This window comes from Numenius arquata, chromosome 8 (assembly GCF_964106895.1).
Source record: "Numenius arquata chromosome 8, bNumArq3.hap1.1, whole genome shotgun sequence".
Lineage (NCBI taxonomy): Eukaryota > Metazoa > Chordata > Aves > Charadriiformes > Scolopacidae > Numenius > Numenius arquata.
The window spans coordinates 48,893,657-48,921,101 of NC_133583.1; the positions used below are offsets into that span (position 1 = coordinate 48,893,657).

At 36.3% G+C, this 27,445-nt stretch overlaps 1 protein-coding gene across 4 annotated transcripts in view; it reads left to right on the top strand.

Moving 5' to 3' along the window:
- The window catches only part of USP33 (ubiquitin specific peptidase 33), a 37,759-nt gene extending 20,085 nt beyond the window's left edge, over positions 1-17,674 (top strand). The window contains exons 11-23 of one of the 4 annotated variants that reach the window (XM_074151936.1): positions 81-193; positions 1,534-1,706; positions 1,818-1,912; positions 2,488-2,521; positions 3,362-3,407; positions 4,128-4,308; positions 5,545-5,671; positions 7,694-7,863; positions 9,581-9,662; positions 11,376-11,484; positions 13,399-13,501; positions 14,269-14,337; positions 16,460-17,674. In XM_074151936.1, the coding sequence (XP_074008037.1) occupies positions 81-193; positions 1,534-1,706; positions 1,818-1,912; positions 2,488-2,521; positions 3,362-3,407; positions 4,128-4,308; positions 5,545-5,671; positions 7,694-7,863; positions 9,581-9,662; positions 11,376-11,484; positions 13,399-13,501; positions 14,269-14,337; positions 16,460-16,617 (1,460 nt within the window). In that variant the 3' untranslated portion in view covers positions 16,618-17,674. The remainder of the gene's footprint in view (positions 1-80; positions 194-1,533; positions 1,707-1,817; positions 1,913-2,487; positions 2,522-3,361; positions 3,408-4,127; positions 4,309-5,544; positions 5,672-7,693; positions 7,864-9,580; positions 9,663-11,375; positions 11,485-13,398; positions 13,502-14,268; positions 14,338-16,459) is intronic. The other 3 variants (XM_074151937.1, XM_074151939.1, XM_074151940.1) reach the window with 3 other exon arrangements.
- Positions 17,675-27,445: the final 9,771 nt, after the last annotated feature.

The following is a 27,445-nucleotide window of genomic DNA, read 5'->3' on the forward strand; positions in this document are numbered from 1 at the left end:
TATATTACGCAAACTTGAAGGAAATCAGAATCCACTGCATCTTGATTTACTTTCAGCATTTTATTTTTGTCATTTTATAGTTTCAACTGTATCATCACCAAAAAGGAAGAAGCGCAAGAAGTACAGGAGTGTTATCTCCGATATATTTGATGGGACTATAATAAGCTCAGTACAATGCTTGACTTGTGATCGGGTGAGTAAGGAGGGGAAGTTCTAGCTTTTAATACGTCTTTTTTTTCCCCAATACAAATACCTACAGTTTTATGAATACAGTCATTCTCCGGTAATTTTATTCTTTTGTGGCAGATTTCCTCAGAAGGTTAGATTGTTTTATACTTGTTCACTCAAATAATAATAGCAGCTGCTACCAGCACTTCATATTTAGACTACTTTGCTGTCATTGAGCTGGGTATTTACTCAGAGCTGAAAAATAACATTTTGAGAATTGGTTTACAGCAAGGATGGAGAAAGAGGCTTGCTCTTCAACTTCCCTTGGGTATGATTAGTTTCTAGTAATGTTCTGAATATCCTAATGTATACCTGCTGCTATTGTAAGTTGTCAGGTACATAATGTTACAAAGAAAAGTAAAAGACCAACCATACTGCTATAACAGTCTTATCAGGTAGATTGAGGCTAAGAAAATTCATGTCTTTAAAAAAATCCAGGTAAAGGCACTTACTTTTACAGGTTATATGAAACATTAACTGTTTTCTGAAGTTGTCCTCTACTGCAAGATGTGGTGCGATATAGGAACAGCTGATATTTTTTTCTGTACTATTTTTTCCTAGAGTTACTTATAACAGCACACGTGATCATTTAAAAAAAGTCAATTATCTAAACATGTCTAGTGGACCACTTCAGTTTCAAAGCAATGGTATCAAATATTTGATATCCAAATCTTTGCATTGGGGACAACTTCCTCAACAGAAAGTTTAAACCTAACCCTGATGCAGTTGTGTGCCCTTACTGCTTCCCTTGCTTTAGATTTGGGAATACTGAGACCTCAGGGTAATCTGGTGAGCAAGTTCAAAAAACAAATAATAATTTTTAAAGTTTGCATGATGTTTTGCTCTGTGACTATGTGATCACTAAATCCAGCATGAGAGAAAGAAAATGCACAGCTGGGTCGCTTTTGCAGTGGGTCCAGTTACATCAGGTCAAGATAATGTCAAAGGAAAATACCGTCAAAACAACGGGCTGAAGCTTTCTGAAACTAGCTTGTGTAGCAAGGAGCCTGAGGCGAAAATGATAGGTATTTTTATGACTAGTAGGAAGACAAATGATTAATAATGACTTAAAAATTTTTTTTCAGTGATAACAATGTGGAAGCTCACTCTAAAATGTTTTTTTTTTCTTCCTCTCATTTAGAAAATGAATTCTTACATCTCCTTATATGTAATGAATTTGCTACCTAGTGGAAATTTCAACTATACAGTAACTTAGTAGTTACTGGCGAACTTTACATAGTTCAGTTTAATTGCTGTTTCACTTCACACTTAACTCTATTTTGTTTCATTTGTTTTCTTCTTTAGCTGTCTGTAACCCTGGAGACCTTTCAGGATCTGTCCTTGCCTATTCCAGGTAAGGAAGATCTTGCTAAACTCCATTCTGCAAGTCATCAGACATCTCTAGTCAAGGCAGGGTCATGTGGAGAAGCGTATGCCCCCCAGGGATGGATAGCTTTTTTTATGGAATATTTCAAAAGGTAAGTAATATCTACCTTGCTTTATTTATTTATCTATTTTGAAATTCCAGTTTCTGCTCTTCCGGCAGAACATTTGTTGGTTTTCTTTCTTTTCTGTCAATGATGTTTCAGGTTTGTTGTCTCATGTGTTCCTAGCTGGTTTTGGGGTCCAGTTGTAACCTTACAAGATTGTCTTGCTGCCTTTTTCGCCAGAGATGAGCTCAAGGGTAAGAGGTTAATTACATGAACATGTTTCTTCTGGGCTTTTTTCCTCCTGTCCCAATAAGATGATTATTATCTTCTTAGCTTCACGCAATTAAGCAAACGCCACCTGTTAGACTGTAATACCTTGCTCTTAAGGGATCATTCATTTCAAAAAGGTAAGCGTCTCAGCTGAATATTTGAGGCAAGAAATGCCCATGAAAGATGCTTTAGAAACATTAAGTAAATCTGAATTTGGTTTAATAAAATGGTAGCAGCTGAAGGTTCATTAAAAATTTAAAAAAACACTATATTAATACTCATTCTCATAACCGTAATTTGGACTTAGTAAATTATTTCCCTTTTAAATTATATAGCATTGTTTCTTGAGATTATGTTGTACTGCTTCATAATTGAAAGCATAAAACTGAAGAATCTTTCTATTTAGTTGCTATGTCAACACTCCTGCAACTGTTAAATATTGTATGCGACCTAAAGATAAATTCCCTTGAAACTTTTATCTATGAAATGTATACACTTGAAGGATAACTATTGGGATTTAGAGAATAATGCCTGTTTTTCTTCTCCCTGATATTTGCAGGTGATAACATGTACAGCTGTGGAAGGTGTAAAAAGTAAGCTGGCTTTTACCTTTGTTTGTTTTTACTTGTCTTAATTCGAGTGCTTTAAGGCTTTGGTTAGTCAAGAGGCATTTGTTTCTGTTGAATATGTCGCAGCACTATTAATCATTTGATACTACCTTGTGTTCTGGCTATCAGAAATTTAGTGTTACAAAGGTGCAGGAGTCAGGAAGCACTGACTCACCGTACCGTATTGCAGACCAAATGTGCTTACTTCTTTTTCATGTTCCTTACAATTTCAGACCTTTCTAAATTGTTCTTGGTTGATAAATAACAGCTTTTATATTACGAGAAGATTTTCATTGATACGCAGGAGATCACTTCCGTGTGTTAAAAATAAATAAATATACTACAGCTTTAAATACTAAAGAGCCAAAACCAGAAGTGGTCTGAAGACTGCTCGAAGCCCTTTAAATGGTAAAGGAGTGTTAGTCCTTGCTATATAACTGGGGATCTGCTCTAGGTAACTTCTTAAAAATAAACTTAGTTCGTTTCTCTTCTCTCCTTTGTTGAATAATCAGCCTTCATGAAGCTTAAAGCTCTTTTCTTTATGTTAAGAGAAACTGTTAGCTAGATGGAACTTGATTATCTGTACTTGCTGCTTTGAATTTTTTAGCAGTACAGATTGTCTTTCCTTCTGAAGCATCATTGTTTATATCATTTTGGCTACCCCATGTCTAGTCTACATTCCAGAAATATTTTGGGTTTACTAAATGTAGCGTTCAGCTTAGACTTTTGCTGATCTAGCACTATAGAATAAAACCTTTTCAGAACTAAGTACTGGTTGTTGGTTTGGTTTTTTTGTTGTTGTTTTTTTTTTTTCCCTTTGCTTAGGTTAAGAAATGGAGTGAAATTCTGCAAAGTTCAAAAATTTCCTGAGGTACTGTTAATACATGCACTTTAAAGCTCTTTTTCTGCATGATTAGGAATGTGGTAAGACTAATGAGTTGCACGGAGCAAACTGTTCATATGATGAAAGCGTATCTTCATACTGGCATTTGTTTTAAGAACGTGAGCAATGTTTGATTATTCAGCCTGTAAGAAAGTGAAGCTTGTAGATGAAAAGTAAAGTTAGAAGAATGGAGTTTTTCTGTGTTGTTACTGTCAGCCTGCAGAACTTACTTATACTGTAGATCATAGAATTACATACCACAGCCAGACTGGAAATCTTTTATAGAAGTAATGCTTGTAAGCTTATGTTTTAAAAGTAATCCAATCTTACACTTCAAAACATGAGCTGATGGCTGCAATAATCGGAATAATGTCCCTCGTGACAAGATTGTGCAATAGGTGCACTGAGGAAGAGAAAAGGTATGTTGTTCATCACTGCATCAGTGTTAGTAACTGTTCAGGACTATTTTTTTGTATTTCAGTAAGATAAGTCTTTGATAATTATGAATTCATTTCTATTGCCTTGAGCCACAATTGATTTAAAAAAAATAATCTGTGGAACACAGAGCTTGTGATAGTTGCCTCAGGCCATAGAGAAAGTAATCCTTTTGGAATGATCAAAGGAAGAGATGGCATGCACGGTGTAGTTATTAAATATCAGATAGTAGCATGTATAGTTCTTGAGCGAATCTGTTGATCCTTCTTCCAGATATTGTGCATTCATCTCAAAAGATTTAGACATGAACTTATGTTTTCCACAAAAATTGGGACCCATGTGTCCTTTCCTTTGGAAGGCCTTGATCTTCAGCCTTTCCTTGCGAAAGATAGTCCAGCTCAAATAGTGACTTATGATCTCCTATCTGTCATCTGCCATCATGGAACTGCCAGCAGTAAGTCTGTGGTTGATTGTTTTGTCTTTGCATTTATTGTTCACATCAGCACTTCTGTTTAAGAATTATATCTGTATACTGAAGGGTAAATAGATGAGCATTGGTAATTACAATGTGGAAGATAAATGCTGTGATTTTCACTTTGAACCATAAGATGGCTTGCTCTTAAAGAGCTGACACATCTTTGAAATTGTATGGCATATCTAAATAAAATTGCAGGTGGAAAAAAATTAACAGATCCTGGAATATTAAGTAAAAATCCCATATGTGATATTGAAAGTGAACAGTATCAATGTACAAATAATGTTGCATGCCAGCAGATGACCAGTTGATCAGCTTTTCTACACAGCTGCTGTTTGTCTAGAGTTTTGATGCTTTGTATGCCTTACTTTTTTGGAAAAACTTCACAAAGCACCACAAAGATGCCAGTAATTTTTTTAAAAGATACTCTCTTGGGTGATTGCTACCAATTAACCCCAAAACAGGCAGTAACTGCTGTTTGCGGGTAGTGATGAGTAGCTGAATAAAATTCTTACTGCTATACATCAAACTTGTTTCTGCCCGGGTGCTTTCAGTATCTATAAGATTTGGAAAATAAGAGAGAAAAGTTTGAAGTCAAAAACTTCATAGATTTTTACAGAAGTTACCCACCCCCTCATACTCCTCAAACTTGAGGTATCCATTGTTTAGATAAAGTTGTTTCTGTTTTTTCTGGATGCTTTTTCATTTTCCATTTAGTGCTTGCTGCATTGATGCTTCTCGTAATCAGTTTAGTAGATATTTGAGTACTTAATTATTGGCAGTTGAATATGTATTTTAAAATAGTAATAATTTAAAATGTTATGAATAGTCTTCAAAACACAGTTAAGTATGGTCTTGATATCATGTAGCCATTACACATCTATGCTAATTTCTGCTATAAAGCATACAAAGATTTGAAACAAGTGCATTGTGGAAACTGATCAGGGTAAACTTTTCAGACAGTCTTACTGTGATTTGGATAGTGTGGTTCAGGACTGCATTAGACAACAAGAACATGCTGAAAGCAGTGCCCGACTTCCCACTAGCTGATCCTGAATTTGAGAAAATTCCAACACAGGTTGTGTCTACTAATGATTTAATGTTTCTTCCATTTAAGATTTGGGTTTTTAGGCGATTTTCTTCCTTTTCACGTATTGCAGAGTAAAATGGGCAGCTGTGGACACTTTTTAATAATTCTTGCTTCTAACACTCTAGGTGGACATTATATAGCTTATTGTCGCAACAATTTAAATAATTTGTGGTATGAATTTGATGACCAGAGTGTCACAGAAGTGTCGGAATCCACAGTGCAAAATGCAGAAGCCTATGTTCTCTTCTACAGGTAAGAAATTGAAAGTACGATTATACTCATATATAAGTCAGGTGTGTAAATAACTTTTAAGCAATTGGGCAGCTTTCAGAAATTAGCTGCCCCACAAGAATTATAATGGAAGAATTTGACCAACCGGAAAAGCCAACGCTGGAGAGAGACTTAATCCTTCAGTTGTGTCCTTAACACTTGCTCTGTCACTGCTAAAACATGTATGGAACTTGAAATGGAAATTAAATCTGCATAAATAAAGCATATTAAGATGACTAGAAAGAGAACTTTAAGCAGCTGTTAGAACTAGCCACCAATTACCTCGTTGTCAATTGGAGGAAAGGGATTCTGCACAAGGGGAGGTTTTGCACACAGACTCTTAACTGTTAGAGCTCTAAAGAGAATTGTGCAAAGTCTTTAGCAGATGGGATGTGGAGCAATGGAGGTTTTACTGTGTTGTATTTAATTTTAGGGAATTTATAGGCTGGTCTTTTCCTGAAAGTTGAAATGAAAGGCGAGAAATCATGTTGTTATCATCTTCAGTCTAAGAAATTTTTCTACTTGAAATAACAAAAGCAAATTAACTCAGTTTTCAAATTCTAAATTTTGGTACTAAGATCAAATTTCCACTAAAAGTTGATGGCAAAATAGATTGTGTCGGAGTTGCACAAGAAATAAGATGTGTTTGGCGAATGTTTTAACTCTCTTTAGGAACACTCGTACCTGCCATTGCTCGAGCTAAGCCCGTGAGTGTGATTCAGTAGGTCTTTTTTAAAAGGAATGTGGAAGTCATGCTGTACCTGATTGTGGGCAAGCATATTAAAAGAAATAATAAAAGAATAGCCTTCATAAAAATTGGTTTTAAAAAAGGAATATACCCACAAAACACTACCACGCACACAAATAAGATGTTCTTTCAGCACATTTTAGAAAGCTTAGTGGAGATGTGTATGCATTTTTAAGTTACAGCTAGAAAGTAAACTTATCTGCTTGAATTTCATTTTCAGACTTTCAAGATTTTTGTTAAATAGTTTTAATCTGAATTTAAGCAGGTAATATGTTTTAATTGGGTTCATAGCGGGGGGGGGGAGGTTGTACTCTTTTAGTCTTGTTTTGCTACGCTATAAATAGCCTAGCTGCTCTAGCCATTAGGTCTACTTAAAGCTTTTCTATCAGCTCTTTGAGTCAACTTTGACTCAGCTTTGACTCTGTAAATTAACTGAGGGGGCCCAGCTTTTGTGTGATGCGGAGTCAAGTTTCAGGTCAGTGTTTTGGAGGATGGAATGAATGGTTCAAACTTGCTTTTGAAGAGAGGTTCTATTCAATCTAAAAACAGGAGAGCAGAGGTACTTCCAGTTGGACAGCAGGAGCAGCCTCAATGAGAAAAGTAGGGGGATACAGGAAAAGTAGGGAAATTGTAGCATCTACTTACTGTTGAACCCTACTTCTGGGGATAAGAAGGGAACTTCTGCCCAAAGAGTACAGCTTGCCAAAGCTTTAGCTCAAAAGATCCATAGAGAAAATGGGCAGAGCCTTATCTCCTTCTCTGGTGGTAGTAATCATCTCTGCAGTACAGTCTGCTGTCTCTGTTGCAGTCCAGCTATTTGCTTTCTCAGGCTGGTACGTTGAATGGGAGCTGCCGGGGGTCTTTGAGTTGTTAATCTAAGCAGGCAAAAGCTTTCTTGTAGGTATGATAACAGCTGTGCCATGGCTTGTCAGAACAAAGGACAAGCATAGATTTAACAGGGCAAATGGTCTTTCCTGCCCTTCCCGCTCTCTACTAACTGTAGTGACTCTTGTGACACATGGTTCTGTAACGTGACAGCCTACGTTCCTGCCACACATTTAGATGGTGGCTTTGGCTGTGCATAAAAAGCGCAAGTTTTCACACGCTAAGTCGACTGCTTCATGCTAGTAGAGCTTTGAAGTATAGATATGGCCCATGTAAATTATGTGAAAGTACAGCTTTCTTTTCACAAAGTAAATTATTTGCACTGTACACAAGGATATATATTTGTATAATGATTTCTGTTTTGGTAATAGAAAGAGCAGTGAAGAAGCACAGAGGGAGAGACGGAGGATATCAAGTCTACTGAATATGATGGAACCAAGTCTTCTGCAGTTCTATGTTTCCAGACAGTGGTTAAATAAATTCAAGACTTTTGCAGAGCCAGGACCAATTTCAAATAATGACTTTCTCTGTATGCATGGAGGTGAGACTGTAACTGAGTATCGTTTAAGAAGAATTTGTCGATTTGCAGCTATACAGGGGTGTACACTTGTTTTAATTAAAGGAATTTGAATATAGTAAGTTCATACTATAACTTCTTAGGTAAATTGGAACTATAACTTCTAAGTAAATTATTTCTCTTATTTTAGTAGCTGACTAGTTGGAAGTTATACTCTGTGAAGTTATAAGGGTGGGTGTCAAGAGGATGGGGTCAGGCTCTTCTCAGTGGAGCCTGGTGACGGGACAAGGGGCAACGGACACAAGCTGGAAGACAGGAAGTTCTGTCTGAACATGTGGAAAAGCTTCCTTACTTCAAGGGTGACAGAGTCCTGGACCAGGCTGCCCAGAGAGGTTGTGGAATCTCCTTCTCTGGAGATATTCAAAACCTGCCTGGATGCGTTCCTGTCCAGCCCGCTCTAGGTGACCTGCTTTGGCAGGGGGGTTGGACTAGATGATCTCTGAAGGTCCCTTCCAACCCCTACAATTCTTTGATTCTAATTTTTTGTTCTTAGTACATTTGATTTTGTTTATAAGGTTTCTTGATTTTTAAAGAGGAATAGTTTGGCTTATCTGCTTGCTTACTAAACATGTATATTCCCATTTTTAAAAATCCTGTCACTTTATAATCATCCTTAATACTTTGGTCTACCAATCTAAATCTTTTTCTCAACTAAGTGCTAGAAGCAACAAGAAGTTTTGAAAGCTGCAGAACAAGAAATTGGTGTGATCCAGAGTATTGAGTGCATAGCAGTGTGAAAATAGAAGAGTAATTCTGTATATTTTGTATAGGAGCATAAAAATTTTACTTTGTGCTAAATGTTAATAAAAATGAGAGAATTACATTAAGCAAAACATGTTTGGGGAAATAGCCATATTTCAGTGTCAGCATTCCAAGAAATCATTACTATGTAGTGTTCTTATACCTATTTTCTAATAAAAAATACAGCTGTGTTAGATAGCAGTTAAAGGTGCTGCTCCTGTTGCTGAACTAAACTTAACACAAAAATATTGTGCCCCTGTAGCAATTCGCAGAGTGTGTTTGTGTGAGCCCCTGTGGCTGTGACTTCCTTTTTGTGGGGTTACAGCAGATGAGTCTTGTTGAATGAGCGCCTGAACCAAGAGATTTTTCCCTCATCAAAAGAATTCCTGCATAGCACGTGGCTGCTTACCGTGTGCTTCAACTCAGCCTTCTAACTCTGCAAGGCCCTCTATTTCTGCCTCCTTCAAAATTTCGCTGCTTCCAAGCATTCATGTTGTTTGAAGTAATTCAAAAAGGTCTACAGCAAATAAGTGAATTTTGAACCAACGGCTTGCTAATGTGTTTATATGCATAAACAAAATATTTAATCACTGTTTAAGGTTTTAATTGTATACCTTAAGCATTTTGCAATCAGTATCTAAAAAGGGATTCTAGCCCTTTAATTTTAGTATTTCGTGTAGCTTGCTTCTGCTTTTTATAAACTTTTCAGTCTCAGAATAAAATTTGAGTGGTCTCTTTAAATACAGTAATATTATTTTAATTAAAAATTTACTGTAGTAAAACTTGTTTCACGTGATTTCTCTGAATTCATTGAAAGGTTGTATTTTTGTTTTATTTAGAGACCTCTAGCATAGTCTTCTCCCCCCCTACCTCCGATCCCCTAAATAAAATCTCTAAGTCTCTCTCTCTTTTTTTAATTTATTTTTTGTTGCTTCTGCAGGTGTTCCTCCACACAAAGCAAACTTCATAGAGGACCTAGTTGTAATGCTACCTCAAAATATATGGGATAATCTATATAGCAGGTAAGTTTTGTACTGTAACTGGAAAAAATCCAGTGATACAGTTTGAGAGCAAGTATGTGCCAAGCAGCAACATCAGACTTTAGAATTAGTGGCTCAGAAAAAAATATATATCCACTCTAGGCTTAAGTGAAGGGATTGCAAATGGACGATTTATATAATTTGTTTGTGCAAAGTAATGCTAAAAGCCTACATAAAGTAGTATGTTACTGGGATAATACTTGAGTATTAAACCAATAAACATGTATGGTATGTACAAAATGACACAAAGTAGGTCAGCAAAAGTACACTTTGCAAGAGATATTTTGAAAGAGCTCTCTGTATCAGCTTCCTGTTCTCTTGTTGGCTGGAGACAGCTTTTCTTTTATGTTGGCTTTGAATCCATAGCCTCAGCTGCCGGTGCTGCTTCAAAATAACTTATATCGAAGGGTTCTGTATAACTACTCCACACTTTTTAATGTAGGTCAGCTTTAAGTGCTTGTTTATAAAGGAGGGATTGTTAGAAGATGTGTCTCCTTTTAAAGTTAAAAAAAGCTGTAGAAGAGCTTCGCTGATGACCTTAAGGACTCTGTATTTTTATAAATATTTTTAGCTGTTAATTGTCTGCTACTTAAGCAATATAGCTAAAGGGCTGAAATAGAAACAATACTTTTTCCAGCTTATTTCCAGTTTCCTAGATGTTCTGAATTTTTCTTCCAACCAGCTGACAAAGGCATTATCCATTTTCTGTATGCAGAAATATTCCTTAAATCTGGAGGAAAAAGTTTTTAAACTTCTAATTAATTTCCCTTCCTCTATAAAACTTTTTAACAAGGAATCAAACTTCATTCATTTGATAGAAAGGTAGAAGTCCCAGAGATGATAGGGTCCTCCAGATTTTGAGGGTCCTCTACTAGGTGGAGAAGGGGGATGAATTGTTAGTGCTAAACATCTGTCTGTTCTGTCTGGCTTCTTGACTGGCATGTGCACCCTTCAACACAGAGTAGCTCTGAAGCAACCGTGTTTTGCTTTTTGTCTTGCTGTTATCTGGGAATTATGGGAGAGTACTGTGGCTAAGAACTTAGGATGAGGAAGCCAAATATGGTGGCAGCTGACTTCTACTGAGATATTATTAAGGAAAAGGAGATATTCATCTAGGATGCCAGTTGCCAGTCCATGTTAAGTTCCAAACCCATTTATTTTGCTGGCCATCTGACACTACTATTCAATTCCACATGTGCTGGGGTCAGAGTTGCTTCAAGATGATACAGTATAATCCAGACTTGACCTCTTTCAGTTAAAAACTTGTGAACTGATCCATGCAGTCTAAAGACAAAGTGTCAGCTTCAGAGGTACAATTTAAGTGGTAGGTGACCATTTTTTGAAACTTCTATATTCGTTAAGTTGGGATGATTGAGTATATACCAAACAAACTTATATGTACAAGTGCTGTTGTACTGAAATAATGCTTTAATTTTCAGTATGTGATACAGCAGAGTTTAAGATGGTTTGTACTGGCTTTAGGCAGTCAGAACTTGGAAGATGGTTGTGTCTTAGGATGGTGTACAAAATATTACTATGAAAATAAATGATGGCATTTGTGGATCAGCGTGACTGGCAAAGGTATCAGACTTCTGTTGCATATTATAAGAAGCTGACACTTGCGATGTCTACAGGTGCATCACCTCCTTACATGGTATTTTCCACAAGGTTGATGGTGCTTTGCTTTTACTGCAGGTATGGAGGAGGACCAGCTGTTAACCATCTGTATGTGTGTCACACCTGCCAAATAGAGTCTGAAAGAATTGAAAAAAGAAGGAAAAACGAATTGGAAATGTTTATTCGGGTAAAAAAGTAAACACTTATTCATTCTGCTTTTTGACGTCACCTGGTATTCATGACTTGACCCAAGGGGTTACCAGAAGTGCATAGGTGATTCCTGGAACAAATGGACTGTATTAAATATCTGTATACCTATCCAGAATCCCTTCTTTCTTGTTGGCAGCAGTAATGTTCTTGTGCTATCCCAGATAACTATTTATATGTAAATGTACTTAGAGTAAATATTTAATGTGTTTCTTAAATTGCTTTTTTATAGTATGGAAACAGAGTGCAGTCACATGAGCAGTTGTTCTTTATACCCTGCTGGTGATCTGTTCTGGGCAATCTGATAGACTTAAGTGCAATAATACTGTGCCAGCAAAAAGTTAATCATAATCTTTATCTTTGGCTCTAATTTAAAAATATCATTAGAGACATAAACATAAACAATTCAGTATGTAGTAAATAACTTAGTATTGTAATGGGTCCGTAAAATTAATATCAAGCAGCTACTGTATTTTCCATGAGTTAGAGATTATGGGCATGAGTCTGAATGGTAAAATGACTAGTAGTAATGATTTTGTAATTCTTAAACCAAAAATGTGTTTTGAAGTTTTCAGTGAAAATAAATGCAGAGACAGTGGAGTCCCATTTCTGCTATCTTAATTCCTGAGAGGGAGAAAAACAGAATTGCAGCTGTTCTATCAGTTCTGTCTGTGCTTTAATTCAGAGATTGTGTCAGCTTTTCCATATTGTAACTGCTACTTGAACTCTTTAGTAACTGATTTTTCCTTAGTCTGGGTTACCACCAGATAGTAATTATTATTGAGTCAACCTCATTTGCTTTAGCGATCAGTATTTTTCCAGTATAAATAATGATTATATGTGCACTGTTGCGCAAGTATTGTTACTGGTTAGCAAACAGAAAATTCTGTTATCATCTGGAAAGGCTGCTTTAGAGAATGATTGCAAAACTTACTCTATATGAAACCGTAAGAAGTTGTGTTGATGCTTTAGGTTCATGGCTTCAAGAGGGAAATATAGCTATATTATTACAGAGCTAAAAGATAACGGTTGTAAAGGTTTAAGTGACTTTTTGCATATTTCTTACTAACATTGTGAAAAGATCTTTAGTGTCTGAAAAAGAATAAAATGTTAAAACTTCCTAAAAACTTAATTATAAAAAAAAATTTTTTACAATGGTAGAAACAAATCTAGTTAAATGCAACTGAGACACTTTAGTCAGCTGGTTTTTTGTAATTTATACATTCACTTACATTGCCTTGCAGCAGAAACTCAGAAAACAAGGATGTGGGGTTTTTTATTTTTTTATTTATTTCAAAATTGTAGGAAAGAAAAATATTTCATGTTTTTTTTAAACTGAAGCAAAGAAAAGTCTTGAAAAGTCCTTGTGCATTAGTTCACTGTGCCTTGCTTGGAATGGTACTGGCATCTGGTCAAAGTATTAGGGGAAAAAACAAACCTAGATGAAGATATAGTTCATCACGCAAAGAACCTCCCATGAAATTATGGAGCAAATCTTTCAAAATGCTGGTTTTGGTTTTGTTTTATTTTACAAAAATAAGTTTTCTGCTTTCTTCTGCTGCTTGAAAGTTCAGCATTTGCAGTAATTATCCAGTAGTGTTTGATGGCCAAGCACTTGTGCTTAAAAAGAACTTGTTGCTGTCTTCAGGGGAAAAAAAATAAACAAATAAATTCTGAAGTAAAGAATAACTCATCTTCTAATATGAAGGCTACCGCTACATCAAAATCCCACCTCGGGAATTTGCCAAGTGTTTACTGTTCTGGTGGTCAGTAGATCTTTAAAATGTTCTGTAGCAGTGTAATATTATGCTCTTAATAATTACAGTGGTTAAAAAAATTCAGTAGTTTAAAGGAGAAAAAAAAGCAGAAAAACACAGATTCTTTTTCTTTTCAGCTTAATAGAGCATTCCAAGAAGAAGAATCTCCATCAACATTTTACTGCATCAGTATGCAATGGTTTAGAGAATGGGAAGGATTTGTAAAGGGTAAAGACAGTGGTAAGTTGTGCTCCATTTCAAAATATGGGTAATCATTTCTTTTATGTTGTCATGGTGTGGTAGTGTTTAAGTAAATTGTTTCTGCTTTGATAGAAGGCTGTAGGAAGAACAGATAGAGAAGGCAACAAAAGCTCTTAAAATGAACATCTAAGACATGGGTTTTACCGGTTACAAATATATCCAGGAACCAAATACAGACTATAATCAAATAATTCACAAGAATAGATAATGGGATAGTTGTGGAGAGATTGGTGCTTGTTTGCAGGGGAGTTGCTGTTACCAGCAGCAGGAAAATTGGATCTACATACAAGGGGGGATGGATTTTGCTGTGCAAACTGATGGATAATGCTACAGCTGCTGGAGGAAAGGTGACCTCACTGTCACAACCTAAACTCATAGATAACTGAGTAACAACTATAATAATGTTACTTTAGCCTACTTCAGGCGCTTCTAAATTTTTTAAAATGGAAACACTGATAAAATGTGCTACAAACGGGTCTGAGTCTGCTCTAGGACAACTTTGCTAGGGGTAAGAATTAGGATTAATTTGTGTTTTATATTGCTTGAAGGCTTGGTGTAATCGTGAGTGCTTTGAAAAACTTGCTCTTAATTAAAATTCTGGTTAGTTTTTAACAACTTAGAATATACTGTTAAGCAGTACAAGAACAAGCAGCAAACAAAAAAGCTATTTCTCCTTCCATTTGAAAACAGAACCTCCAACCTGCCGTTTGTTTTCAGCTCTTCCAATTTTCTTTCTGTCACACTAGATCCTCCTGGTCCTATTGATAATGCTAAGATTGCAGTAACAAAATGTGGAAATGCTGTGCTAAAACAAGGTAGGTGTCCAATATTGCTGCAACTTCGGGTTCCTTATGATGTATTTGCTGAAGTTTGGAAAAATTTATGGTGAATTCTTTTTTTAACTGTTACCATAAAATGGCAATTCCTAGTGCATCTGTGTTGTGCCCATTTTGGGGGCGACCAGCTTATTCTTAAAGTAAAGAATTAGTATCTGTAATAGACTGATGCAAGTACAGATGACTGTAACAGGAGGTGCAGAGTAACTTTAAAATGGTGAAAATGTCCTTTGGCTTTGTATCACTTAGTTTGATTTTGGTTGTCTTAACGTGAATTGGGAGATGCTTGGCTTTTAGACTGTGTCATGTATCTGTATGTAGTTATTTGAATCTTGAAACCTAATTTGAATTGAGAGCTAGTTCTGGCAGAGGGAAATAAACCACAGTAAGTAAATGCTGTTGCTCATTTTCCTGCAAGTTATTTACCACTGTACATTGCAAAAATTTATCTAGATTTTTCTAGCATGCAAAGAAACAGATTTCTTTGTTGTTCTTCAGAGTCAGATGCTTAATACCTTTTATCTAAAATTTGTGGGTACAGAAAAAAATAATGTGGCCTGCTTTGTGAAGACTTTAGACTTCCTATGAATATTTAAATTCATTGTAGGTCAGCTTAAAAAAAAAAAATCCAGTATTAAGATTAACCTTTATTTAACTGGATTTTTTCCCAGTTTAACTTAATGCTGCAGTATTCAGTGGACTTCCCAATCACAGTTCACTGGATACCACTAGGCCCTGCATTAACCTCACCAACTGTAAAATGTCAAGAGCGTACTTAAAAAAGAATGAGTTCTTGCACTCATGAGTTTTGTAGTACATCTTATTGATTTAAGCTGTACTGTAGAATTCAAGTACAAGGTATAAAGCACCTGACTGACTTGTAGCAAAAAGAAATAAAATCATTTTAGAATCAATAATTGATAGCAAATTGGCCAATTTGCTGACTTAACTTCAGCTACATTAATTCAAATTAGAACTTGGGTAGAAATGAAGATGAATAGGCTGTGGAAAATCTGTCATGAGAGAAAAGGTGGGAGCGCCACTAAATACTGTACAGTATTACATAGTTCTGTGGTCCAATGGTCCTGATCCCAGTGAATTAGCTCACTGTGCCTGTTCTGTTAAACCTGAGAAGAGTTGGAATCTGGATATGGGAGTGGAGATCTACTCCTGTGCCTACAGAGATGGAGTTGTTTTCTGAGTACCTGAACCTAAATGAGTAAAACTGAGGCATAACGTCATTGGTACTGTTACAGGATCTGCACCATGACTTCCAGATGAAGCTTTGCGTGGTTGAGTTAGTGTAGGTAAACAAATGTGCAGCTTTTTGTACCCTTCCTCTTTGGAAACTTTTTATAGATAAAGTACAGTAGTAGGCTCACTGGAGCAGGTGGTGAGGACAGAAAAGTGCTGATGCTCCCTTGCCCTTTGCCACCATAAAAGATTACAGAAAATCAGAAATTATTGTTGGATGCTGACCTGAGACAGGAGAGGGACCTTTAGCCAGAGGAATGGAATCACAAGCAAAGACTTTAATCAGTGAATGAAAAAAAATCAGGCTGACCCATCAGTGCTAAGTACAAGGAGAATTAGTGGGGGCTATTAATGTCCTAATAGCGGTTTCTCCCTGGAGTTCTGAGAATTTCACTGTGGTTCTCACACTTTTATTCTTTACTATCGATACTAATTTCTTTGAAACAAGAATCTTGAGTCCTTGAACTTTACTGTGTAATTGATGGGACTGTATGTCCTTGCATTAGTAGTATGGATCATTGTTTCCTGTGTACCAAGAGCTACCAGTTGTCAACTTGATTGATAATTATCAGATAAGATGTTTATCATAGAACTTTCATGTTTTATGTTTGAAGTATGTTAAGTACTGGATAGCTTAGAGCAGGTAGTTGTAAGAATCAAAAAGTACAAAGTTAACACAAAATATGTCATTTGGTTTGGCAGTTGGTGCAAGATGAAGCACAAATTCAGCTTAGTGTTTTAAATTTGAATCTATATTCTTTTTTTCTTTTTGTATCTGTTATGGACTTCAAAGAAATCATGAAAGAATTATTCTAAATAGTAATTAAAATTTTAAAAATGTTTTCAGGTGCAGATTCTGGACAAATATCTGAAGAAACATGGAATTTTCTTCAGTCAATCTATGGTGGAGGTCCAGAGATTATACTCAGACCACCTGTTCCTCCAGTAGAACCTGATATCTTGCAAGCAGAGGAGAAGATTGAATTAGAAACTCATGGTCTGTAGCTATTGAGAAAAAGATGAATTTGTAAGGAATCCAGCTTCCTTACAAAATGCCCAAAATACATTCCTATAAGTTTTACTCTCTTATGTCTGTTGTAGGCACAGCTCACTGGGCATGACATTAACTACAGAATAGTAAGTTGAAATAGGTATTACAATTTGTTTAAATAGAGGCTGATTCTCTGTTTTGGAAGGCATGTGGTTTGTACAGTTTGGAGTGTTTGGTCAATGGAAAACAAACCGTAATTTCTGAACTTTTTGGTATAAGTCAAAATCCTGTTAAATCCTTAGACTTGAAAAATGGGAACAAATTTTAGAGATGTTCAATAACCCTTCTGATTCCTGATTGGGCTTCTGGTATCTACAAACTTTTGCCTGTCTTAATTGTACAGTCTTGACAAGCCTAGGTATATGCGGAGTATATTTTAAATGGACTGCAATCAATGATAAAGAAAAAGGATTTCAATTTCCTAAATGGCTCAGGAAAAAAAAAATCTCACTTATTTTGCACTGTAAGTATATGAAATGGGTAGTAGATAACATCCAAATACTTACTGTATTTGAATGGCTCAAACATTAGTGTAGATTGAATATTGTTTTAGTCAGCAAATGTCATAACTTATTACCTACTAAATTTTACATCTTATTATAGTCTTCTGTAACTCTATAAACCTGGCTAGTGTCTTTAATAGTATACGTGTCAAAAAGATTTAGTCTTCTCTAGGGTAATGTTTGAGAGCATGAAGTGTGAAATGTAAAATGATTATGGACATGAGTGATATAAATTTCAGAAATTAAATTGTCTGGTCTCTTGAATTACATTGATAAACAGTTCCATTTGAAGGATTTTATTGTATTGTTAAAAATTTTCATTGGCATGATGACCTATAATGTCAGAAGCTGGATAAAATGTATATATTGCAAAACTTTACTGAATGATTCATATTGGAATGCAGAATGGCACTTGCTCTTGTTTTTGCCTGATACTGTTACCAAATAAGCAGCATTATTCAAGGCTGGACCAATTAAAAAAAAATAAACTATGGAAGAAGAGGGGGGGAAAGCTTTCTTAAACGTTTTTCATTTATTACATCAATACAAAAAATTTTGAAGTAATGCCATGGTACTGCTCTCACACCCATATAACTATATTCCTTGACCACTTTTGTTTAGAGAATGATGTTGACAGTTGTAACTCGAAAGTAAGAAAATGCTGACATAACATTCTTCTGGAAAATTTTATATCTAGTATAAAATCAAACTGGTTTTGAACTTTGTAAAGCATTTACAGCCATTCTGGTTAAAAAGCTACCTATGAGTCCTAGAGAAAGTGCCCTCTATCGTTAAGTACTTGCTAATGTGGTGTGTAGGAGTTGTCAGTTCTGTCTGAGTGTAAATCCCAGTATTTTCCTCAGCCTACCTGAGAAGAACTAGAGCTAAAAACACAGCAGTGCAAGTGAGAGGGGCAAATGGACAGCAGTATGAAGCCAATGATTATATGGCTGGTACATAAGGAAAACATTTTTTTCAGTTCTAAACTGTATCGCAGGTAACTCTTGGCCTGTTAAGTTTCTGAACTTGTATGTAAATGTTCTTTAAATTCCAGACAAGGTAATGGGACATCCAGCAGCTGAAAAGCCTTGCGTATACATAGGTGTAAATGTAAACACTGAGCAGAGACTGTCTGACAGTGCATTTGGACAGTTTTATATTAGTGGGTAAGGCAACTTGAAGTTAATATCAAATTACTCCTGCCTGTACAAGGTAAAGTTACTACTATGGCCTTGTCTTACTGATTAAAGTAACATTAACTTGCTTATGAACAGTCAATAGTAACTTGCTGACCTTGGCCTGTGGAAGGCTGCTCTAACTTCTCACCTCCATTTTTTGGTCCTTTTTTCATATTAGGGTGACTAAATTAAACATGGGATTTATAGTGTCTTTTTAACTCCTTTTTTTCCCCTTAGGGTTTTATCTCATTTAAGCTGTTCTTAAGGTTCTCTAACATACTACTGCTAAATAACAATTAATAGGTCCACGTACTTCAGGAAGAATTTTTCCTACATGAAGTTCTTAGTTGGAAACTTGGGAAATATTTTCTTAGTTAAATCACTCTACAGTAACAGGTTTACCAATTTATTCAATATTTTCATTAATAATCTGGATGGTGGAACAGACTGCCCGTGTAAAACTTGCAAGAGAAAAATGGATTGAGTGTTAGGGGCATCAGGTTGTCGGGGGAATGAAGCAGTTCTGTGCTAAGTGTTGTGAATATTATAGCAGATCAGACTAAGAGTTAAAATCCAGTGATATGAAAACAAAACCTGTTCTGGGTAATAGTAACAAAAGCATCAGATGTGAGGCACAGGAGGTAATTATTCTGCTCTACTTGGTGCTGTGCTGCTTGTGAGATCTCATCTGTAGCGTTCCCAATTTTGGATGTTATATGATAATAAATACGGGTTGAGGAGAGGTTATTTTAGAGAAGAGCAACAAGACTCAGTGTTGAAAATCAAGTTGTTCTCTTGCTTAAAAGAATGCTGAAGATGCAAGGCTGCCAATGTGGAAATAATTGCCTGCTAATAGTGAACAATTTTTCCTAGATGAGTAGGAGTATTTGCCTCCAGTTTTAGCAATGATGACTTGTGCTGGGTTTAGGTAGCCTGTTAGAAATCTAGAAATCTTCCAGCGGTTTTGTCAGTCTTTTCCACTGGGTGTCTGGGAATCCGTAGTCAAGCATAATCTTAAATTGTGATGCACATAGATCAGTAACGAGATACTTTGAACTAGCAGAGTTTGTGAAATGCCTCTGTCACCACAGTAAAAGGCATCTTCACACAACTGTTTGTCATGCTTGAAAAAAAAAAAGAAATTCCAGAGTTGGCAGAAACGAAATGTATGTGTTTGTGCTCCAGACAGACAGTTCCAAAAGGATGACTGTCTAGCTTTTAGTCCTTTGAGAGCTCTACAAAGGATTTTATGCCACAGAAATGGAAGTAGCCTTTTAAACCAAGACATTGTGGGAGAACTCCAGATGGATGGCTTGTGCGTGCTGGAGAGAAGGCAACACTTGAGAGTATAGGTAAAGGAGAAGCCTTTACTGTGAAAAGCTGTCTGATTTGCAGCAAAGAAAGAATGCATCTTAGGAAGGGGCTGTGGAAATTATTTTTTTTCCATAAGCCTTTCACCAGACTATTTGGATTCTTTGTTCATTTGTTTCCAGTTGAGGAAACACAGCAATGTGTTCGGGTGCCAGGGAAGCTGTCATTTCAAGAAGGGAAAAATCCAGTGGAGTCCTTGTTTTAGGCCTGGGAATCTAGATTTCAGTTGTTAAAAGCCTGCTGTTCAGTCTGGGAACTTTAATACTTCTCTTCTGAAGAAAACTGCATGGGAAAGGGTGTGGGGGAATTACCAGCTCAAAGCTTGATTTCTCTAATTTTTTGAAGCTTTTTTGCAAGTAGTGTAGCTAATTGTTCATCCGAACCTCCAACATCGAGGAGAGTGCTTCAGATACTGTGTCATACAGCTGAACAGTATAATTGGAGGAAAAAAGATTAGCAGAAGAGCTATTGAATTACTTAGTAGTAAAATAAGGCACTTTTATAATATGCTTCAGAAGTGAGAGCTAAGTAGCCTATCTGCTTAATAAAGCAAATAAAAATTACCTGTTTGTTAGCTGTAAATTATCCCATGTTGTACTTTTACTGACTTAAAGGCCAGTCTCTTCCTTTCCGTGACTGGAACATTAGGAAATTAAGGAAGTTCTGAAGACAATTCTGTGATCCAAATTCCTTGTTTAACTTGGGTAGTCCAGAAAGCTGTTTCTGCAGGTATAATCTAAATTAGTGCTGTGTCTAGGGATAGATATATATAGATATATATAAATGCACATAATCTATTTCTCCACTCTCTTAATTGAACTGTGGCTGGAGGCACTATAGTAATTATTTTTGGTTCTATGTTGGAATAGTGATCTTGAGAAGATATGTCCAATAAAGGTTGGGTTTTGTTTTCAAATAGATAAATGACACTCAATTGACTGCTGTAATGGGTGTCAGCCTTCCCATCAGTCTGAAAGTTTTCTAGGTAAGTTAGAGACGTCATACATTGTGCAAAAGCTGTATCAAGATAAGATGAAAAAGGGCAAAAGCTATTTTTATTAATTGTTACCAGACAAACTCAGAACCATTGTGATAACTCTGCATATTTTATTTGAATGCTATTGTCATTGTCAGCTGTTGAGCTGCCTGAATGCAGGTAAAACATTTTTTTTTTTAAGGTATCTTCTAATATCTATTTGACAAAAACTGCTGTAGGGTAAGGTCTCTGTGGTGAGACACTACAAGCTTGCCAGATGTGAATTTAAGGAAGAACAGCCACACCCGCTGTGGCCACATGTCCCTGACAGTGGTAGAGTGATCTTGCATTTGCATTTTACTGCTCTGTCTAGATACCTTACTATGACTTGAAAACCTACTGTATGCAGCTGGGTCAATGGAAGCTAATTTATTTAGGGGGTTTTTATTTAAATAATCTATTTCTTCTCCTCGACGATAGCATATTTGATGTGGAAGTTCTAGTCTGTTTAGCTTTGCTTGGGAGTCACATAGTCATGTGGGAATGCTAACCGTTCTGTTGACACAGCTATGCTGATAGGAATTAACTTCTGACCAAGCTGTCAAAGTGGAGATTTCAAAAGATTGGAACCAACAAGTTGTAGCATGTTAGTCCCTACTCTGGAGGCTAGATGAAAATGTACTCTTAAAAATCTGTCCTCCCAGCAGAGTGCAACGCTTGGTGAAAAAAATTACGTTTAGAGTTTTTTGTAAATTCATATGGTCCCATATTTTGGTAAAGAGAGCCCCAGAGCAGGGTAATTTCATATAAATATCTGCTGAGATAGCGGTATGTCCCGCTGACAGTGGGATACCAGCATAAAGTGTTAGAAATATGTTTGGCTATAAAACATATTATGTGAGTGAAGCAGTTGTCATTTGTGGAGCAAAAGTTAAATATGCCCATCTAGGCCTGAAATTTTCTTATGAAATCTGGTATAATTTGATGTGCTATGCTAATGCATTATGTAAGAATCCTGCTTCTCAGATTCAAAACTTAAATAGCGATTGGCTTTTTCTAACATAAGATATCCTAGGTTTTATTAAAAGGGCTAAAGCCAAGGAGTTACTCCCTAATTAGTATTATAGACATTTATTTATAATGATACTGCTAATGTTTGATAGGTTTTTTTTTTTTGATTGATAGATTATCCTGTTATTAATCATACAAGCTTATTTGGAAATGCAAACCTGAGATGTGGAAAATTTGCAGGAAAACTTACAGATTATCTGCTTAAAGAGCAAGTGCTTTCTTTGTATTTGCCATACAACTATTTTATACTGAACTAAGAAAATTCTGTTCCATTTATTCCTTTTGAATTCCCTATATACATCTGGCTTAGTGCAGTCTAAGCAGTTTTCTCACTGAAAACCTTTCAGCTCTTCATTTTGCCCAGGAAATGAGTAAAACAACTAGGCTTTTTCATTCTTCCAAACAGATGGCTTTTCTGGCTTCCCGCTATACTTAAGCCATCCAGCGCTAACAATTAGTAGCAGGAAGCAAAATAAGAGTTCTAGATTTCTGAAGTGTTACAAAGAAAGACAAATTACTTTCAGCATTATTTCACAGAAATTATCTGGCTGCAAACAAACTTGGTTTGTATTAGCCTTTAAAATCTTAGCAGAATAGAAAATAGCCTTGTTCAGTACAAATTTTTAAAAGGGCTGTTCTCACAGTGAAAAGTACAACTTGTTTTCTTGAATATATTCTATAATATTTATATATAGCTGTTTAAAACGTGACTTGAAATTAAGAATAGCTTCAGACTATCTTTCAGTCATTCAACAAGGCTGCTTCTCCATAAAAACCAGTGTGAACGCTGCCACACGGTAAGATAAACTGTCATCTGTTTATAATACATTTAATATTACAGATGTTTGCTCACAATAGCAGAGTTGTGTTTTTCATAGAAAGCTGGTATTATTTATCACAAAATTTTTCTTTCTTCTAAAAGTGTGTCGGCTGAGACACGTGACTAGAAAAAGAAGGTCCATTTGTGAGAAACATTATCACTGATGTGTCTGATAGTTTTTATGGATTGTTAGTGACACGCCAAGTCACTAGGTAACAAGGTTCCTTATAGGGGTCATAACTGGGTATATGTTGTAAGAGTACTAGATGATATGAGAGGTCCCTTCCAACCTAGACGATTCTATGTGGCCTTACGAAAATGCAATAGGAACCCGATCACTCAAATAGGATGTTTATAAGATGGATAAGCAAGAAATTCCATTTTCTGACTTGTTCAATATTGAGTTGATTAGCTAAAAGCATAAAATACAAGTTCTGGTTGTTGAAATGAGCGGACATGAGGAAATATAGTTGACACTTGACTTACTGATTATATACCATTATGAAATGAATTGTCAGTAAAAAAGTTTGAGTAATAGGAACACACTGGTTTTTTATGCAGTTTTGATATGCAATGCTACTGAATCTCAATTAACTTATTTTTCTTACTAGTCATTTGTTCAGCAGCATGAGAAGTGCAAAAATAAAGCAGTCACCATCCACAAAATGTTTTCATAATATAAATGAAGTTGAGAAAGTTTCATTTCCAGATATGTTCCTCCTTTCTCACTTGGAACTCACAAAGAACTTATTATACATTAACAACTTTAGCAAGATTCAATTTTGGAATAACTTCCCACATGGGAAAGTAAATCTTAAAGAATAAAGAGGGCAGAGGAGAGAAGGCATTTGATTCTTACAAGTAAGAAAAAGCTTAGCTTAAAATAAATTGTCGGCTGTCAAAAATGAAAAATAGCAATTTTCATCTCTTATCTCACAGGACAGTGCCAAGACCTTTTTGTTTTCATTGTTTGTGAATAGTTTTGCCCAGAAATGAGTATTTTCTAGGTGACTAATTTTGTTCTGTCCTGTGTGTTTTTTAACGTACACACTAAAACAAGATGTCCTGGTTACCATGGTGATCCATTGCTTTCTCCCTCCACCTCCCCTTTCCCCCGGGTGTCTGTTAAAATGCCAAACCCAAACGAACAGAGATGCAGCACTTGCTCATGCTGGGAATATGTGTTTGTTTCCACCAGTGCACGCACCTTCTCGTTAGGACCCTAAGGAAGATTACTTTGAGAGTCTCAGCTGTAACAAAAGAAATGCACTCATACATGCCAAAATGCTAATTCATTGGCAGCTATTAATTCAGTTAGACAATATTTTCAATTAAATTTCTAGTCTAGTACTGAGGCTTTTATATGTAGCCTGCCTTTACAATTTAGCTGTAGAAACAAGAAGACATTTATTTAGCTATGAGCTCTTCTTTGGTGTCCCATCTTCTGAATAATTTTAGTAAGAAAAATATATTCTCTTTTACCTTGTTTGTTTGTAGTAAAATTAATTTGTTTTCCAATCAAGCAAGGTAGTGGGGGTAATTTGTCTCTTAAACTGGATCAGTAGTTACACGCTCCAGTGCAGAGGCGAGTCTTCCTGGGATCTTTCTGTAGATACTAAAGAAGATACAGGTTATGAAGGCACTTTCTAGGCTTCAGCTCTGCATGTCTCCTCCAGAAGATGTTAAGTTTCCTGATCACACTGTTAACTTAAATTTGAAAGTACCTACCCTCCCTCCTCTCTGGATTTGAGCCCTGAGCAGGGATCTCTCATTTTTAAACTGTCAGTGGTGCTGGTGTCCACTCCTTTATGATGGCAATTAGGTTTAAATAAAAATTCAATCTTTCACATCCTGTATAAGAGGGCCCTAATCACAAGCTGTGATTGTCTTTAAAAAAACTTTTGTTTGGAAAAAAAAAAGTGCCCAAAGGCTAGGCAGAAGTGTGCCAGGTCCGATTCTTTGGAGATTTAGGCATCTACATCTTACTTGAAAACTTATAATCTGGTTTTACATTGAACATACTACATGCTGTTGAGTTTAAGTAACAACAGAGCCCTTTATTGTGGTCTAGGACCTGAAGGAATGTGTAAGGAAGTTGAAACAGTAACAGGGATATTCCATGACCTGACACATCCTTATGTAGGTTGTACATAATTCAAAGTATTAACGCAAAACTACTAATACCTGAGAGTGCTCCGTACATGTAACAAAGGGAAGCTCCTAAAGGAGAGGGGAAACATAAAAGTGATGGCTTGGATAGGAGTTCCTAACATCTGTAAGGGGTAAGACTCCTAGAGTAAGCTAATGAACTCTTAGTGCTGATGTGAATGCTCCAGTAAGGTAACTATTAATATGGACTTCAGTTTTTCAGGAGCCTTAGGCAAAAACACCTGTGCCCATATAGGTCCAGCTCCCATTCTAATCCCACTTAGTCAAAACTTCCCTCTCTCACATACATGAAATCTTCCAGAAACTGGAAGTCTCTGGACTGTTGTTTTATTGAAGCCTGAGTCAAAGTTTAGACACTAGAATAATAACATGCTCAAAGAAACTGAAAGAAAGAAAAAAAAAAAAAAAAGAGAAATATTTTAGACACCAGTATTTCAGTTTTGAAATGTAAAAAGTCACTCTTCAGCATTAAAAAAACTAAGAAGTAGAATACATTTTGAAAAACAGGGAGCTTCCTTCTTGGTATGCTGCTTTTATGTTTAATGAATTCCAATCTGGAATATTTTTTCTAATAATGTACTACAGTCTAGCTATCATTTCATATCTGCCTGACTTTGAAGCCTCTACTGAAATGAGAAATAGCCATTTGAATGGGAATACGTCATGAGCAAGAAGTGGTTATACATTGTACTGAATATAGTTTAATGAATTTAATTATTAAAAATAAGTATCAGTTCTGCTTACTTAACTGCAACTTTTTAGACCAATTTGGCTCAGATTGCTCCTACTTTATATATATGGGCATAAAATGGAAATAATCTAATAACTTCCTAAATGCGTTTAGCTTTTGTAATCGGCAACTTGCTTTTTCAACATGGAATACGACTTCTTTCCATAACCAGAGTCAACTCTGCAAGAGTCTGTGCAGGTTGTAAGACTCCTAAATTGTCTAATGTACATATCCTTTATCAGTGACTGGAGGTTGTTCTGTTTAATGAAGAGCTAAAACTTTGATTTCCCTCTGCCTTGTTCCCACCAAAAAAAAAAAAAAAGTGTCATAAACCCAGGCATTCTAAATTTATGGCTGGAGTGAATTTATTTTGAGGAGATACTAGACCAGATGACCACTTATAATCCTGTGCAATTTCCACAATTGCATTTTTTTAATTATTATTTTTGACATGCTGACTTCCGTAACTACTGTAGTCCTTGTCCAAGTAGTATTTGAAGTAATGGAAATATTAAACCCATTCATTCTGTTACTATATTACTGAATTGATAATATCATAAATTTAATAAAAGTTGTGGCAAAAAGCCTGTGAACGCTGATGTAAACTACTGAAGCCACACCTAAATGAGTCAGGAGGGTATGTCTTCAGGCAAAATTTGGGTTTTTTTGAAGTTTAGACACCAAACAATTTTGTTTATCTAAAACATTTTGCTTCAGGTAAAAACACTGAAAATGGTTTCTTGTTGTTGCTGATACTAAGGGAAATCTAGCCTTTTTCAGATTTGTTCTTTACATATGGAAACGTGAATGGAAAAAATGGGCTCTCCAGGGAATACAGCAGGCAGAACTGAGCAGCGAAACAGACGACCTATAGCAAAGGAAACATGAAGTAATTCTGTGTAAGGATACATATTTAAGCAGAATATTGTCTTAATGCTGTTAATTTTTTTTTTTTCTTTTAGCTCAACAAACACTTCCCTTTTATAACTTCAGGTTATTTTCTGCAACTGTTGTTGGAATTTTCTTCTCGAGAATGCAAATGCTTTTTTTCTTTCAGAAATGTGTAAATACAAAATCCAAAAGGCCATCTATGAAGTACCTACAAAAAAAATTATTGAGATGGTAAAAAGTAATTCGTGCAGAGATTTCTGAGTGGTGTGCTGACCCAACTCCCATCCAGCCCAGGAGGGTTTATTAGGTTTGGGCCACGCTGTGGAAGCTGACCCCACTGAACCTAAGCTGGCTTTAGGCAAAGTCTCTCTGCTCTCGTCCAGGGCTTCCCGTGCAGCACCCAGGTAATTCCACACAACCAGCCCGGCCAACACGGCTGCCCTTGAGTCAGAACAAATAAGCCGGAGCTGAACTCTGGAGATAAATTCAGCTATAATCCTCCTCCCTGCATGTCCTTTTTAAGAACCAAGATCTGTGAGATCTGTAGCCAAGAACATCAGCCCTGTTTGAAGCTCAGGACTGGGTAGGAAGCAGTAATAGCTGCTAACGCTGATCTTGGGGCAGGGTGTGAAAATACCAGAGCAGCTGTCACAAAACTAACCTAGATGTCCTTAGCCTCAGCTTCTCCATTGTGCTGAATTGTGAAGAGTGAACTTTGTTAGTCTTTTAACTCCTCTTTGTTAATCAGAAGACAATCACATTTAATTTGCTCTAGTAATAGGAGAAGCAATTAAGCTATTTCATGGATTGAGATAGCAGCAGCATTGCTGTTTCTACCTGAGAGCATGAGCCATGTCACAGCTTCATCAAAGCTGGACCTCGTGGTCTCGGGAAGTTCTGAAAGCACAAACATGAGCTGAGGTTTCAGAGATGCGGAAAGATAGAAAACATCTCAGCTCCTGAATTTGTAGAAGGTATTGAATTGGGGGAGGAGGAGCTGATCTAGTATTTTTTAGCTTGTCCCACTGTAAGATGCTGAAAAGCTGTCATTAACACCATCTTCCCTTGATCAG